The 16,327-nt window shown below is 50.9% G+C and overlaps 5 protein-coding genes across 5 annotated transcripts; 2 read left to right on the top strand and 3 right to left on the bottom strand.

The window, feature by feature from the left end:
* Positions 1-608: 608 nt before the first annotated feature.
* Positions 609-5,660, bottom strand: swr1 (putative SNF2 family helicase/ATPase (Swr1); the record flags this gene model as incomplete). The annotated part of the gene is made up of 1 exon (XM_022634726.1): positions 609-5,660. One exon carries the CDS (start codon positions 5,658-5,660, stop codon positions 609-611), a length of 5,052 nt encoding a protein of 1,683 aa, XP_022485326.1.
* A 470-nt stretch (positions 5,661-6,130) lies between these two features.
* Positions 6,131-6,730, top strand: PENARI_c019G08177 (uncharacterized protein; the record flags this gene model as incomplete). Its single annotated transcript, XM_022634835.1, has 3 exons — positions 6,131-6,253; positions 6,323-6,634; positions 6,701-6,730. 3 exons carry the CDS (start codon positions 6,131-6,133, stop codon positions 6,728-6,730), a joined length of 465 nt encoding a protein of 154 aa, XP_022485352.1.
* A 637-nt stretch (positions 6,731-7,367) lies between these two features.
* Positions 7,368-11,577, top strand: PENARI_c019G03715 (C2 domain protein; the record flags this gene model as incomplete). The annotated part of the gene is made up of 4 exons (XM_022634755.1): positions 7,368-9,289; positions 9,337-9,522; positions 9,574-10,042; positions 10,093-11,577. 4 exons carry the CDS (start codon positions 7,368-7,370, stop codon positions 11,575-11,577), a joined length of 4,062 nt encoding a protein of 1,353 aa, XP_022485360.1.
* A 379-nt stretch (positions 11,578-11,956) lies between these two features.
* PENARI_c019G00912 (uncharacterized protein) lies at positions 11,957-12,669 on the bottom strand (the record flags this gene model as incomplete). Its single annotated transcript, XM_022634704.1, has 4 exons — positions 11,957-12,103; positions 12,181-12,354; positions 12,511-12,524; positions 12,630-12,669. The coding sequence occupies 4 exons, from the start codon at positions 12,667-12,669 to the stop codon at positions 11,957-11,959; spliced, it is 375 nt and encodes a 124-aa protein (XP_022485367.1).
* Positions 12,670-13,025: 356 nt separating this feature from the next.
* Positions 13,026-14,774, bottom strand: PENARI_c019G05836 (uncharacterized protein; the record flags this gene model as incomplete). Its single annotated transcript, XM_022634792.1, has 2 exons — positions 13,026-14,426; positions 14,619-14,774. The coding sequence occupies 2 exons, from the start codon at positions 14,772-14,774 to the stop codon at positions 13,026-13,028; spliced, it is 1,557 nt and encodes a 518-aa protein (XP_022485429.1).
* Between the last annotated feature and the right edge of the window lie 1,553 nt (positions 14,775-16,327).

The raw sequence follows: 16,327 nt of genomic DNA, 5'->3' as shown, positions 1-16,327 counted from the left end.
GGCCAACTACTTGGAGTGTGCACAATAGGCAATTCCCTTGCGGTCCACGCCGTCCACAATAAACTCCAGGGCTAAACGTTATAGTCTTGCAGGTCCAAGCCCAGGGTCTATATTTCCGGCGGTTGCAACATGATCTACCCCAACGAGACCCAAGGCACTGGGTTGCAGATGTGCCCCGATCCACTTAACGAGTTAGGTAGCAGCTCCGGGTTAATATAGGATAGTGTCAATGGCCGGTTCCGACTTCGGATGCTATTTCGGATGCACTATAAAGTCTATTTCTCTATTTCTTCCCCACTGTGCAATACTAGTAGTTAAGGAGTTCTACTGCAGGTTAACCACAGATTAACCGTAACAGGAAAGGGAAAGCCAGGAGATATAGAGATGGTCAAATAGAAGAGACAATAGTAAGTAGTAAAATAATAAAGACAAGCTCAGAAAGAAAACCACGCCATTATACAGACTAATACACAAAGTTTGCCTCCAACCGGGGAGGAGGCAACTATCGCCAAACAGGCAGGGCGCTCCGAGTTATTGAATTGTGAAACGGTTAGGGTGGAGAAAACAATAAGCCATTGGTGCGAGAAATGCGCTCTCCTGACGGCTTCCTAGCGTCGCCTCTTGAGATGATGCTCCTTGCCCTTTTTGGATTTCTTCTTGCTCTTATCTGGAGGCAGAACCAGGGGCTCATCCTTCATGTTCCACTCCATGAAGCGTAACAAATAGTCATCAATGTGACCAGGCTGCACCTCTAGGTCTGGGTCCTCGGTGGGTACGGACTGTGTAGGGGTCCCAGAGCCATCGTCCAGGGGCGTGCCGACCTGCGCAGGCGTCCCATGTGAAGCACTGGGCTCCTCGAAGTCGCCGTCATCTGCATGCTCCTGTTCTTTCTGCGCGTTCTTGGCCGCATCTAGATCCTCCTTGTCCTCTGCGTGCTCGAAGACGCGAGTGCCCGCGACGCGATTGCCCAAGACACGGTCCATGGCGGCACTGGCCTCGTCTTGGCCGTCGCGCTCGTCGCTCTCGGCCAGACCCTGAGTATCCAATTTGGTGAAGTAGTCCGTCGTGAATTCGCCTTCTTGGATGATCACGTCATCCAGCATACGCTTCTGGTTGGCTTTCCGGAGGATGTTGGATTCAATAGTGTACTCAGACACGAAGCGGTAGATGTGGACGTCCCGAGTTTGACCGATACGGTGGCAACGGTCTTGACATTGCTTGTCCATGGCCGGGTTCCAGTCTAGATCGTAGAAGATGACCGTGTCGGCGCCCGTCAGGTTGATACCAAGACCACCGGATCGACTCGACAGAATGAAAGCCAGGATACGAGGATCGCTATTGAACCGTTCCGTGAGCATCTGTCGCGATTCGACCTTTGTAGTTCCGTCGAGCCGGAGGTAGCGATGGCCATGGATGTTGAGGAACTGTTCCAGAATATCGAGCATCTTGGTCATCTGGGTGAAGATCAAGGCTCGATGGCCCCCGGCTTTGAGGTCGCGCAACAACTTGTCTAGGCGCTGCAGCTTGCCACAATCGTATTGTAGGAGTCTCTTATCTGGGAACGCAATAGAGAGGCGCATCCGTGCTTCATGGAACGGATCGTAGGGCTGGTCTTTGCGGGTATTCGTCAAAAGCCGTGTCTCAACAGGAGTCAAGGCGGCTTCGTTCATGCCAGCAGCGACGGCAGCAGGGGTGACACAGGCGAATCTCTGAACATAGCCATCCATTTCCAGAGCTCGCTCTTCGACAGTCAGTATCATCGAAGCAAGCACCGAGGATCGGCTCGACAGCCAGTCGGCCATCGAGCGTTTCCGCAATGGTGCATTGGACAGAGCATGTTCCTTGGTGCCAGCCCTGAGGAACTCAATGAGGCTGCTACCATAGATAGGACGACGGCCGTGGCGCTTGGTTTCAAAGTAGAGACATCGCTCTAACTCGGCCATTCGCCTCTTGCGGCACGCGTTCTCGAGAGATTCCAAAATGGTTTGCATGTTGGAGCCATCGAAGCCCATTTCCCAATTGGTTCGATTGTATTGGCGTTCTCGAAGAGTTTTGAAAGGACCAATAGCCATGAGCCTGATACTGTCGTCGGCCAACCGTCGCGAGATATCCTCGCGAGACACGGGGGCGAGGTTGAGGAAATCCAAGTCAATCTTGGTGAGAGGGTGTTCAAAAAGGAGCCTTCGCCGAACAAGAGATTCCTTGACATTGAAATCTGTTACCACAGATCGCGGCATGGCAAAGGAGGTGGAGATGGGGCGAGTTTCGAAGAGATCCGGGTGATTGCAGACTTTACGGAGCTGCATGAGACAGTGGATGATGGAGAGGAAATTTCCCGATGCGAGCGTCTCCTTGGTCTGCGCCATCGACATGAAGCCATCGTAGAGATAGCGCTGACGCTTGGAGAGCCGGCAGTAGACTACATGCTCATACTTGCCGGGCATTTGTTTCTCGACGTCGGCCTTGAGTCGACGCAGGATATACGGACGAAGAACGGTGTGAAGTTTGGTGATCACACCCTTGGCTTCTTCGTCCATGGTATCCCTACCATGCTCCAAAATTTGTTCTACTGGACGGCGGAACCATTCAGAGAAATCTTTAAGGTCTGCAAATCCTTCAACGCCACCACTGGAACCGTCTGAGGGCATCAAGAAAAATAGTAGGGACCACAGCTCAGTCAGATTATTCTGTAGCGGCGTACCAGTTAGGAGAAGCCTGGCGCGAGACTTGAACGTGAGAAGGGCCTGCCATCTCTGCGATCGGAAGTTCTTGATGTTATGCGCTTCATCAAGAATCATGTAGTGCCAGTTCCTTCGCTTGAGAGACTGCTGGTCTTGCAAGACGAGTTGATATGATGTAATCAACACGTTCCAGGCATTATCGTCTGTCCAGCCGCGGCGCTTCTGCTTGCGCTCTTCTTGGTTACCATAGTATGTCATGATCTTGAAACCTGGACACCATTTCTTGAACTCCATTTCCCAGTTGAGCATCACGCTGGTGGGAACAACTACCAGATGTGGGCCCCAGACACCATGGTCCACGGCAAGGTGGGCGAGTAGGGCAATTGTTTGAATCGTTTTACCCAGACCCATCTCGTCTGCTAGAATACCGTTGATGTGGTTGTTGTAGAGACCTGCAAGCCAGTCCAAACCGTAGTGCTGGTATTCACGTAGCGTGCCGCGGAGGAGTGATGGAATAGGCGTTTGCATACCAGGAGCAGGTGAATGGGCTGTTTGCAATGCCTTCTCCATGGCAGGCTCTAGCGAAGACACGGACTCGGGTTCAGATGGCTTGGTTGCGAATGTTCCCGGCGAAGCCTCGCTGGACAGTTCGCCGCTGGGTTGACCGTTATAGACGGTATCTACCTCCATAGGCTGGTCTTGATCGGTGTCATCTGTGGCACCAACAGGGGGGCCTTCTTCGGCTTCTGTTTCAGTGTGTCCGTCTTCCATCGGGGTATCCGTGGCAGGTGTTTCTCCACCATTAGCAGGAGAAGCTTCGGAGGCATTGACAATGTATGAGGGCGTTCCTTCTGGCGAGTTGCCTTCACTGGCTGTTGGCCCGTTTGGAACAAGTGAGACTTCATCCTGATCCTCGAAGTCGAGCTCCTCGTCGTCTTGCTCAAGGTCTGTGCCTGCTTCCTTGACGTCCTGGTCATAATTGATTGCGGATACGTCTTTCTTGGAAAAGAAACCAAGCAAACCAGATCTATCATCTTCATCTTCATCTGATTGCTCGTCGTCCGAGACATCATCTGGCTCAGGATCCGCATCTTCAGCTTCTCCCTCACCGTCCTGGGGCGTAGAGATCTCCTTCTTGGAAAAGAAGCCCATCAGACCAGACCTGTCATCGCCATTTTCGTCTGAATCCTCTTCACTCGAGTCATCTTCTTCCTCGTCACTATCACCCATATCGTCATCCATATCGGTGGAGGCATCGCTGTCGTCCATGAGCACCGAGTCCACGTCATCAAGATTGGTATCTCCGGGAGTAATTTGTGAATCGACATCTTCTAGGGCAGCTTCAGGGTCCATGGATTCGTTGGGGTTGGTCATCGCAGTGGTTCCAGAGACTATGGACATTCGGTCGGTCTGATCATCAGGTAGGTTGGCGTATTTCAATCGGAGTTCTTCGGCCGTTAATGCAGCATCGTCATCTACATTTGCTTCGTCGTCGGTTGCGGATTCAGAACCCGACATGTTGCTCTCATCGTCTTCACCTGAGCCAGATTCGGAGCCAGACTCGAGGTCCTCATCACTGGTCGCGGGGGCATCACTAGGAGCTTCGCCTAGAATCTCGGCTCGCCGTTTCTCAAACAGCGCTGTGGACTTTTGGATCGCACGATCAAGAGCTTGTTGGTCTTGTACTTTGCGCTCTTCTTCCCAGCGTGCTAAACGGACCCGGTCAATTTCGGCACGGGTTAAGTCGAACATCTTCTGGAGATCCTTGGCTAGCTGCTTGCGTTTCCCGCGCATTTCCTCTTGTTGTTCGCGGAGAATATCCTCAGGGTTTTTATGGCGTTTCCGATAGGCATCTGCACACCATTGCGCGAAGAGTTTGGCGGTCTGTCGGTGACGTTTGTGTTCCTTGTCGAGGAGCTTTTGGAAATAAAGCGCGTGGGAAACCAAATGATCCTGATGTGAGTACTGCGGTGGGGGCTCCTCCTGCTGCTCAGTGAGGTATGCCGAGCAAACTTCCGAGCTTAGTGGTCCACCAGCCTCCGCAGCATCCATGACCTCACGCCGCTTGCGCGCTTCTATTATGGCCTCATCATTTGACAGTGTGTTCGAGCGGTCTTCTTGGTCTACCCATTCCCGGAATGACGTGTATTTCCTTTGTGGAATATGGCCGGGATGTCGAATCGGAAGGACAGGCTTGCCAACTTTAAGCCGTAATCGTGGAACTTTTTGTGAGCTTTGATCTTGCTCACCGCCATCCACCTTAACATCATCTGAGCCTCCATTGACCTCTTGCGCTAAGTTTGAAAGTGAATGTCGATCGCGGAGTGAACGAGAACTGGTCCCGTTCACGTTGGCACCGGGGGGACGAGGAAGGGTAGCGGAACTTCGAGATCGTGTGCGCGAATGACTTGGTTTGGAAGCCGGCGTCTGTGAGACTCGCTGGGGCTTGGTAGCCACGGTGCGCGACGATGGCGTTCTGGGCGATACATTGGCAGTCGGCTTGCCACCTAGCTTTCCATTGAGTTCGGCGCGTGACTGCGTCACGGATAACGGCGAGGAAGTGACCGGTTTTGTGCTATCGCGAGCGGACCTGCCATGCTGCTTCTGCGCCCCCCGCGTGTGTCTCTTATCTGATGGAGGTTGGGGTTCGACAGGTACCGCGTTGGTCCGCGAAGACCTGCGCTTCCCTTCAAGCAAGAACGACGTCGGACCATCGAAACCAGCTTTCTTCCAGGGCGGAGATGGTGGCCGGGGGGTTGAACGTGGCGATGAGGCAGAATCTGTAAGCCTGCGTTTCTTGGATGGGGGCTCTTCGGGTTGCGGGACAGCTTCGACATCTTTCGGCTCGGAAGGGATCGATTCGTGGGGGGCAGAAACCGTTGTATTTTCGATTTCAGACCCGTTGAGAGGTGTGAGATCAGGCACAGGAGTTACGCGTTCATCTTGAGTTGATGGGCCGTCGGGGCTGCCGTTTTGCATGACTTAGAGGCGCAGACGACAGGGGCCGTTTATGGCAGGTGACCCCAGTTATCCCAATAATGGCGCGGTCAGAGTGAAATATTTTGGCATTAGCGAGTAGGTATGATCGAGTATATATGCCACACGAAGTTTCGCATGCTTATCGGCACCGTAGCATTGATGGGGACGGAAAAGGATGGAAGATGAATGAGAATACGTGGAGAGTGGTTTTTTCGTTGGAGCGATTACCTGGTCGCGCCGCGCGTGGCTGCCTGTCGGCCTGAGTCCTGTGACTGGTGGCCTCAGGCCACATTCCGCAAACCTCCATCCGTTCATCATCGATATTCAACCCCCTCTACTCAATTGGCTCTCTTGCCTCCCTCAGACACTCATTTGCTTCCGGTCTTTCAGCATAGCAGTGAGTTCTTTGTCTAGCTCTACGCCGTCTTTTATTCTCCCCCGCACCTTCTCTGACGTTCAATTCCTCTCAGATGCTGTCTCAACGGATCCTAGCCCGGCGCCTCCCCCAGGTTGCCGCCCGCGCCATTGCTCCCCGCGCAGCCTTCTCCCAGGTCCCAGCCCTCCGTGCTGCTGAAGCCGAGGACCCTTTCCAGGTATATACCTTATATGGCGCCTATACGGTCTTCCCCGCCTGGTAGCGACGGCATCTAACACCGAGACAGAACAACAACTACCCTAACCCTCCCCGTGTGAAGCGGGCCTTCAGAGATCCCTACGGTGGCTGGTGGGACGCCCAGGAGAAGCGCAACTTCGGTGAACCTGTGCACGAGGACAACGAAATCCTCGGTGTGTTCAGTCCCGAGCAATACACCCACGTCTCCGCCGGCAAGGGCTTCTTCCACCTCGGATGCTTCGTTGTCGCTTTCCTTAGCGTGTGCGGCGTTGTCGGCATGTACTACCCCGACAAGCCGAGTGCCCCCAAGACCTATGCCGATGGTCTGGAGAAGGAGCTGGGAGGGCCCAATGCTCTACCGGTACGTGACCATACATATCCCCTCTGTGGAGACCTTTTGAGCAGACGAGCTAATACTTCTATCTAGGCTCGCAAGTCCGGTGAAGACAAGTGGTGATTGGCATCTGGTCTCTTTTTATTGTTGTGTAAATACCAGTACGACTTTTTATATTCGGCGTCACTTGAGGGACTGATGGTCGGTTGGCCGACAGTCCCATGTTTCAAACCCCGAAAAGCCCGATTGCATGTTCGGAATGAATTTGGATAAAACTACTTTGATCTTTGTAGGCTCGCATCTGGAGAGACTGGTGTCTGTAGAGGGCCAAAGAGACAAAGAGGCAAACCTGTCGCAGTATCACTCCTTTGCGCAACGGCATGACATACTGGGGATGGTAATGGTATATGTCGAATAACGTTACACCCTTGCTTTAAATCGACGATCCCTGTTTAGTCGAAGGAGAACAAGGACATCCCCTTGGAAGTATAGGGGAAGTAAACACCAACAGTTATCAGGTAGATAGTATTTGTTTTGGGCGCCTACGTCAGTTGGTTCGGGAGCTTTTGTTTCACCTCCGCCCCTCTCTCCCCTTCAAACAATTATCCCCTCTGGTTTTGCGACAGCTTTTCACCTCGGGTTCTTTGAGAAAAGTATCCTGAAAAGCCTCTATCTCCCGGTGTGGTCTTCCACTCCATGGTCCCGCATTCCAGTGTCTTTTACCTCGCAAAGTTGCACGAATTTAGTTGAGCACCACCCCATGTCGACAGCATCTAGCCAATCCCGAGGAGTCAACCGACGGATTAACAGCCTCCAAAATGAGGGTCGCCATTCGCGCAACTCCTCTTTGTCACGGCGACGCCCTTTGAATGCCAACGTGGCATACAGCCATGCCGTTCGAGTCGCCTATCTTGCCTACCTCCTCCACCCTCGCTCCCGTCGCATCCAAAATGCCCCAGCCGCGCCGGCGCGGCCAAAGCGATCGTCGACCTCGATTCATGATTTGATGAGTGACTTCTCGCTGGTCAGGGACTCCAAGAGCACAAGGATTCCCCATGGATTCGTGTCCGAGCTGGAGAAGCGCTTAACGGGCGTGTTGATGGGAAAGGAGAAACGGAAGGAATACCAAGATCACCTGGTCGTACGCACTTTCGCTGCTTTTCTCAACACCTTGAAAGAAGACTCGTTCCGAAAGCGCATGGAGAAGGACCGGCGAGCTGAAGATCTGGTCCTTATCTTCTACTCCAATGCGATCAAGGAGTTGGGCAAGGGCAAGGATCACGACGATGACAGCTGGAAACTGATGGTGGATCGACACGTTGCTCTTTTCGTCCGGCTTTTCGGGCTCATATTGAAGGATCACGACTGGTCTAAGGACCGTCCAGAGCTGGCAAATCGCTTATCGGTACTCGAGAACAAGCTTCTTTTGCAAGATCAGGATCTCATGGATGGAAATGGACCTGCGTCAGCGGCAGAAGCCCCTGGTTCATTGAGTTATAATGTGAAAGACATGCCCCTGGTGCAGCATGTTACCAAGATCTTTGGGATGACAACAGCCCAAGCGCAGTCTGAGATCGACAAACACAAGTCCATTTGGACTGAAAAGGCCGCTCTACAGGACCTCAAGACCTATCAGGCACACCTGAATCTTCAAACTCACAAAACACTATCAAGAGATGATTTTGAGACAGACGAGGGTTACGAAAGTTGGAAGAAAAGTGAAGGCCCTGATCTCTCACAGATGATGCTTGCAATTGTGCAATCCAACCCAGAGTTGGCCAAGAGCACTCCTGGGTCTCTTCCTCAATTCAACCCTAATTCCAGCGAACATCCTGATTTGTCCAGAACGTCCTCTGGCCGGACTGACAGGACATCCTATGTCATCGATCAACCCCTTGATATCAGTGGACTATCTTTGGACGACACAGATGAATCTGATACTTACGTATTCATCCCATCCGACCCTAGGGCTGTGTACAGATACATTTTAGCCCAGACTTTGAGTCACGATCTACGAGACCGGGAACTCGAAGCTTCCCAAGCCACATCTGATGTGCCTTCAATGAAATTGTTTTCAAAGCAGTCTACGGAGATGCTTAATGAATTATGTCTCCGCTGGCGGATTCCCAACTTCTCCCGGGTCGTGTTATTCCTTGATGTGGCTCAGGCTAAATTTGTCGATAATGAAATCGATCTCGATACTCTTGACTCGGCATTTACGTTTGTGAAGGAAATGCCTGCAGGAGAGAACCGCAAACGCAGTAGTTTTGTGGCTTCCGCGATTTTCGACCGGCGACGATGGACCGTTCACGACCTTCATATGATGCAAGTACTTCTGTCCAAGCTCCATGAGGCCTTGTTGAGAGAGCTGTACGAGGTCATGATGAACTGTTTTGAGGCAAAGCCACGCCCAATTGGTCCAGTGATGTACCTTCTCGAAACACACATCCAAACGGATCCAAATTACATCGAGGACCCGGAGGACATCGATCGATTCTGTTCGTATGTGCAAGATGGGCTGGCCCAGAAGGCCACAGCGAAATACCAGAGCCTCCTTAGCCAACTCATTCCAGTGGAGCAAGAGGCTTGGGACCCCCAGCATGTCATCGAACTTGGAGATGCAATCACAAAGCTTGCAACCAAAATCCAGAAACGCTACCGCAATAATCCAGAGATTATGGGGTACGTCTCACATCTTGTCTAATTGACCCATCGCTAACCAAAAACAGGGTTAATCCTTATACCACTCTATGCTTCAATGTATTACCAATGTTTGCCGAGGACGCACATGAAATGGTCATCAGGATTCTCGAACAAGCCAAAGATAGGGGCGAGGAGATCGCCATCGAAGATGGTTTCGACTTATACAAGGGACTTGCTGCTGTCAGACAGTTGTTCACACAAACCCATCCCGAGTAAGACCGGCCTTTTCTACTTTACGAGTATTGGTAGCTGACCCAATTTAGCGCAACTTTCCCATTCCATGTGGAGACTCTTCTTCAGGAATTCGTCTGGAGATGGCTTCGTCTGACAGACCAAAAGATCATGGATTGGGTCAGTCAAGCTACGAGACAAGACGCATTCACTGTTCGTGCCGAAGGAGTGACCGATCTCGCACCTGAAGATGATCGACACAGTGTGTCAGTGATTGATATCTTCCGATCTTTCAACCAAGTAGTTGAGAACCTTGTGCAGCTGGAATGGGACGACGATCTCCAATATGCGAAATTCATGACGCATCTTTCCAACTCAATTGGCAAGGGTGTGGCGACATATTGTGACTACTTGGAGAAGATGTTTGCGCGGGAGTTGGATCGTCTCACGCCTGAACAAGAGGCCGCATTGAACCAAACCACACAGGAGAAGCTGATGCAATTTGCGAAGGACACATGGACAAACAAGGATAAGATCGAACCATTCCAATTCTACTCGGAAGTATGTGTGCACTTTCAGCTTCGTGAATATGGCGCCTAACCTTTGTATAGTCCCTGGTGAAACTGAACAACATCGAGTATGCACTCGCCCAACTTGACAAGCTCGAGAACGACATCAATGTCGACGGGTGCGCCGAGGTCATCGCGAGAAACACCCCTCCGCAGCTCAAAAAGGTCCGCAAGTCTACCACTTATGTCTTCACAATCAAGGTTGTGGAAGCAGAAGATTTGAAGGCGTGCGATATCGGTGGTGGCAGTGACCCCTATGTCGTCTTGACGGACGAATATCAGAAACGGATTGCAAAGACCCGCACCATTTACAATAATCTTAATCCCCGCTGGGAGGACACTGTTGATCTGACAACTCAAGGTCCTCTTAACATGATTGCTACAATCTGGGACTGGGATGCAGTGGGCGACCACGACTACGTCGGCCGCACGTCAATCAAGCTGGATCCAGTGCACTTCAGTGACTTCTTGCCAAGAGAGTATTGGCTCGACCTTGATACTCAGGGTCGGCTTTTGCTCCGAGTTAGTATGGAAGGCGAGCGCGATGATATCCAGTTCTACTTTGGCAAGGCTTTCCGTACACTAAAACGTACCGAAAGGGACATGACTCGGAAGATCACAGAGAAGCTTTCTGCATACATCAGCCACTGTCTCTCCCGTCGGACATTGAAATCTCTGCTCTCTCGTGGTATTAGCATCTCCAGTGTGTCGAGCTTCCTGAACCGCAACCGAGCACAACCAGCTGCTTCCGGCCCAACGCCAGCCGACGTCGAGAACGCCTTGACTCCTCTTTTCAACTACTTCAATGACAACTTCGCCATCATGAACAAGACACTCACACCCGAAGCCATGAAGATGGTGATGGCCCGCTTGTGGAAGGAAGTACTCGCAACCATCGAGAGTCTGCTAGTGCCACCTCTATCCGACAAGCCATCCCATCAGAAACCCCTAACCATCCAAGAAGTCGACATCGTATCACGCTGGCTCGTGCTGCTGTTGAACTTCTTCCATGCCGTCGACGAAGAAACAGGCGAGGCAGGCGGTGTTCCAATCGACATCTTAAAATCGCCCAAGTACCACGAAATCCAAAGTCTGAACTTCTTCTACTTCGAACCAACAGAGAACCTCATCCGCACCTCTGAGCGCATGGCCTCGGCAACAGTCAACCGCCAACAAGCGAACCGCAACCGAGCCTCCGCACCTGCACACCTCGGCGCCACAGGCGCTGGCCATGGCGGCTTAGGGCTTCCCGCTGCCCGTCGTGCGAAGAGTATCATGCTCTCCCGCAATTTGGGAACCATGAAGAAAGCCAAAGAAGAGAAGCGCAAAGAAGCCCAGGCCGATCCAAACGACGACATGATCCTGCGTATTCTCCGTATGCGCCCTGAAGCCGCAGGCTACCTGCGTGATCGTAGCCGTCAGAAGGAAAGACTAGCTGCAGCTGCAGCTGCCGATGCCATCGTGAAGCAGAGTTTAATGGCCGGTGCTGGAAGTCGCATGAGTGGCATAATGCCACGGGCAAGGTGAACATGGAATTGGCACCTGTCTTGTATGTTTGTTATTGCTTTATACATCAGCCAACAATGCTTCCAATTTTCTGCCTCTTCGTGTTTTCTGCATTCTGTCTCATTACGCATGAACCCTTGACCTTATGATTCCCATTGGCATCTACTTGTGCCCGCTCATATTACTTCAGATGGAATGGAAATGGAAATAATCACGATGGACCAGTACCAGATACCAGATACCAGATCGAGGCAATTCCACAGGTAAACGTAATTCAATTGGATTCACCCTTTTATTCCACGTTTATATCTATATTTACATTTACAATGAATTCATTTTGATCTTGAGTTTCCATTGTATCCAGTAAAAAGTATTCATTCCAAAGAACAAACCCTCAAATTTACTCCAGAGCAATGCACTCAATCTCAACGGGGACACCCTTCGGCAGCTGGTGAACAGCAACACAGCTACGGGCAGGCTTGTGAACGAAGAACTTCTCGTAGGTGGCGTTCATTTCGGCGAAGTTGGCCATATCAGTCAAGAAGACCTATATATCCATTTCGATTAGCAAGGTTCATTAGGAAATAAACCGAGGTGTCTCCGCTAGAGTAAGGGAAAACCCACGTTAACCTTAACGATCTTGGAGACGTCGGAACCGGCAGCGGTCAGGATAGCCTTGATGTTGTCGCAGCAGACCTGGGTCTTCTGGCCGATGTTACCCTCGACCAGGTTGGCGGAGGCGTCGGCGGGGATCTGGCCGGAGACAAAGATCTGGCCGTTGGCGCGGATAGCCTGGGACTGTAAACGGTTTGTGTTAGGATCTATGTGCTTGGGGATATGTATAGATGTTGTTGTTTTCGAGTGGTTGGGTTCAATTGTTTGATTTCGGGTAAGTTATAGAGGGGTAGCTCGCAAGGTAGATAGGTGAACACCTGGGTATGAGGGAGAACGTACGTAGGGGCCGGCAGCTGTTGAATGTATATGTTAGTGAGTTGATTCAAGGTGGTTGTATTCCAGGGGGACTGGAATTGACTGTTCTATCCGCTCCGAAGATAGATGAAGGTGGGACTTACGAGGGCAGGCGTCCTTAGCGGAGATGGTAGACAGAGACATGGTGCGAGGGAGGAATTGAGGTCTGGAAAGGATAGAAGGTCGAGGAGTGATAGTTTGAGAAAGAGACAAGAGACGAGAAGTTGGGCGCAGCATGAGGAAGAAGTAGGGAAGATGGTAAGTGCCCCGCTCTGTGAGTTTCCCTCGGAGAGCATCGAAGCTCCCCGATGAAGTCATCTTACTTATTATCTCTTTACCTACACTAAGGATCGGAATACTGTAGATATTATTTGGATTGGATAATTACTTGGATAACATTCAATTGGGCTAATACAATGCTAAAATATTAAGTCGTAAATAGTCGTGTTCGCATTACTTGCCCCTGCGCCTTCTAGGAACATACTGTACAATTCTTCGGGTCACGGTTTGCCCAGGCTGCCAAGCTGCTGCATTAGGCTGACTGTCTGCTCGGCGGAGTAGCCGAAGAAAACGGGGCCATTGAAGGTGATGTGGGAGGGATTGGAGGTGGTTGAAGGAATATCGGGGTTGGTAGTCGAGTCTTCACCCGCAGCAGCAGGAATGGGAGGCGCAGATATCTCTTCTGTAGCCAGGCCTTTCTTATCCTTTGGCCATTCCTTTGCCCAGGCTTTCCAGGGTCCTTCGGTCTCAGGCTTGGGGACTTCAGCGACTGGCTTCGGGGCGCCGTGGCCGAAAGGACAACGGCCGGCAGGTTTGGCAGGGGCATCAACACTGGCGTCAGCGACGTCCGCAGGCTTGTCGGATGAAGTATTGGATTGGTCGGCTGGGATGGGGACAGGCGCCGAACCGGAAGTCGGCACTGAGGCTGGAGGGAGATGTGTGACGGGTACTGAGATACCCCAAGGCCTGCTCGGGGATTCCCCCACGCGGACTTCGCGGAGCGGACGGTCAAAGTGACTCTGGCGATTATCATCCTCGTTGTTTGGAGCTCCAGGCGCCTCTGGGTCCACGTTCTCGGCCCATTTCTCGACACGCTGGGTCGACGCCGAGGTTGCGGACTTGCCCTCGCCGTTCTGGCGTTCCGGTAAGAAGGCTTGGTGTTTGACTCCCAGGCCAGCGATCATGCTGGTGAGCCCACCGTATTTAGCGTCTAGGTGTCGCATGTCCTGTGGATTGCGTTGGTATCGGTTGACGCAGATTGCATGACTCCGAGGAATTTCGTGTTTGTGTCGTTCAACATATTCAGCGATTTCTTCTGGTGAGTGTTGATCCAGGAATCGGATCGGGCATCGAGATACAGGGCATGCACCTTTCGATGATGGAGCGGATGGAGTATGACTGGAGCGTCGTTCGTCCAGCTCGGCTTTGATAGGATCGAGATGCTCATGCCCGCAGGTGGAGTCGACCTGGATCTTTGCTGCAGAGCTTCTCCCGCTAGGGACTTCACTTCCATTCTGCATCTTATTCGGTTTGGAGAATGGGCAATGCAGATTCCCCTGAGTACCATTGGTTGTGAAGTCCTTCTCCAGCGCGGGTGGTGGGGAAGGAACTCGCGCGAGGATGCAGGAATTGGATATTTGGGAGACGCCATCCTGAGAACGGAGCAGAGACTTGCAGCCTTTGACCCCGTCCTTGATGGCCGCAGTGGTATTTTCGTCTACATTTTGGTGTGCAACGAGGGTCTTGATTACATCCTTGGAATTCAACGGCTGTTCCTCCACCTGAAGCTTGCTGTGTACAAGGCCCTGATGGTATTCTTCTTGCTGCGCGAGCAGTTTGGTATGAACGTCCAGTGCACGAGGTCTATCTTGAGGCGGCAGTGTTTCTATCACATTGGAGTACTATTTGCGAGTTAGCGATGGTCTCAAAACACATGAAAACAAGCAAAGCAATAAAAGTCTCATCAGATAATACATGTTAATCCGTCACCGCCACAAGATTGTGACTACTGATCTAGAGCTAATCAAAATTTCTCATCACTTGAGACAAAGCAAACGCAGGGAGAATAAGAGAAGAAAAAAGTGTGTATTTACCTCCTTGAAGACATTGTCCATGTGCTGGAACAGTTCATTTTGTCTGTGGGTAAGTCGATAAACAGTTAGCAGTAGGGCATCGAAGGCCTTGCCAACAGCCTGGAGCTGATCATATTGCAGATCCGGCTGCATCTCGGTAAGTGCAGCAGGTGACATGCTGAAGATATTACAATCAGAGGAAATTCATCTGAGGAAGTGGCTTGCTAGATGCAGCGCCGACTTCAAAAGCATGAGAGATGGAAAAAGGAAAAGAAGCTGCTTTATAGCGGACGGGCTGACGCTGGAAAAACGTGAAGCGAGATGGCCTGTGCGTTTGGTCATGTGATGGGCTAGTCTGTTTTGGGAACGATAACTACAGGTGAGGTACTTTACATGTATGTATGTACTCCATGCCCATGGTAAGTTACATAGGATCTACGTCTATTTATCTGTGAAGACAGTAGCAGCATTAAGACATCCAGTACAATACGGTGAAGGTGCGAGTTTAGATATAAGCGAGTGTATGTGTCAAATGTCTGCAAATCTCACTAACCTCAGAGGATATATATATCTTTGTATCATTTACGCGCTGCAACTTTTTAAAGCAAATAAGGAAATCAATGAGCCGGAAAATATAACCGAGCAAATGTAGAAAACATCAAATACTCAAGCATAATTGTATTATACCCACCATGTAGAAACAGGGAGAGTGGACGATAGGGAAGTCACAAGGTGAGAAGACATCGAGACAGGAGCAGTGGAAAAGAAAGTTAAGATATTACTGGCTTATGTAGTCATAAATGAAAGCCCCTTCAACAGCCCGGCCGGGCTAGCTCAATCGGTAGAGCGTAAGACTCTTAATCTTAAGGCTGCGGGTTCGACCCCCGCGTTCGGCTATTCCTAAACACCGTCCACGAGTGAGCGTTTCTTTTTTTCTTTTTTCCCTTTTTTGCCTTTTTTGCCTTTTGCTTTTGTACCCATCGAGTTTATTTTGGAGGGTCGAGTGATTTGACTTTTCTATTTGTATGTGAACCCATGGTACAGAATATCTTAGCTATATTTAGCTGACCCTGTCCGGTGGCTACATCGGATATTTGCTGCACAACAGACATCCCGGTATGCATGTACGCGGACCTCTTTCTAGTAAAGCCACTGTGACGAGTTTCAGATCACGTAGTAGCACGGGCCATGCGATTGGCTAGAAATATATTGGCGAAGGCTGCAGCACATCCGAAACGGTCAAGATGGTCTGACCCAACATGTGCGAACATTCGTCTGATCTAGACAAGCCACTTGACTGGGGGTTGTGAGTCATTTTACGCATGCCTGGGTGCCACAAAGAAGCCAGATGTCTAGACCTGGAACACTGAGGAGGGAAGGATTATCAGGTTACAACACACCCTGATTCGTTTGGCCCTGACGATTCGAGAGGACTGAGCACTAGTGCCGAGGCGTGCATGAGAGCCATCGCAGATCAAGGCCCGCAGCGGGGAGTTGATAAGGCGTACAGCAACAGTAAAACTGGATATAGTGAGAGTATAAGGGTGTAAGAGAGTATATGAATACAAGTATAAAGTATAAATATAAAATAGACAATTAACAATAGAAAAAAGAAAGAGTAACACAAGACTTAAGGTAGTTCTAGACCGAAGATCAGAGGGGCATCTGCTTATCAAATTGCCCATTTTGCCATTTTATTTTTCCCCTCCATTTTTTTTTTTCCCTTTTTT

This window comes from Penicillium arizonense (genome assembly GCF_001773325.1).
Source record: "Penicillium arizonense strain CBS 141311 chromosome Unknown PENARI_contig019, whole genome shotgun sequence".
Lineage (NCBI taxonomy): Eukaryota > Fungi > Ascomycota > Eurotiomycetes > Eurotiales > Aspergillaceae > Penicillium > Penicillium arizonense.
The sequence above is the reverse complement of the archived record's forward strand: the minus strand, read 5'-3'. Positions and strand labels throughout refer to the sequence as shown.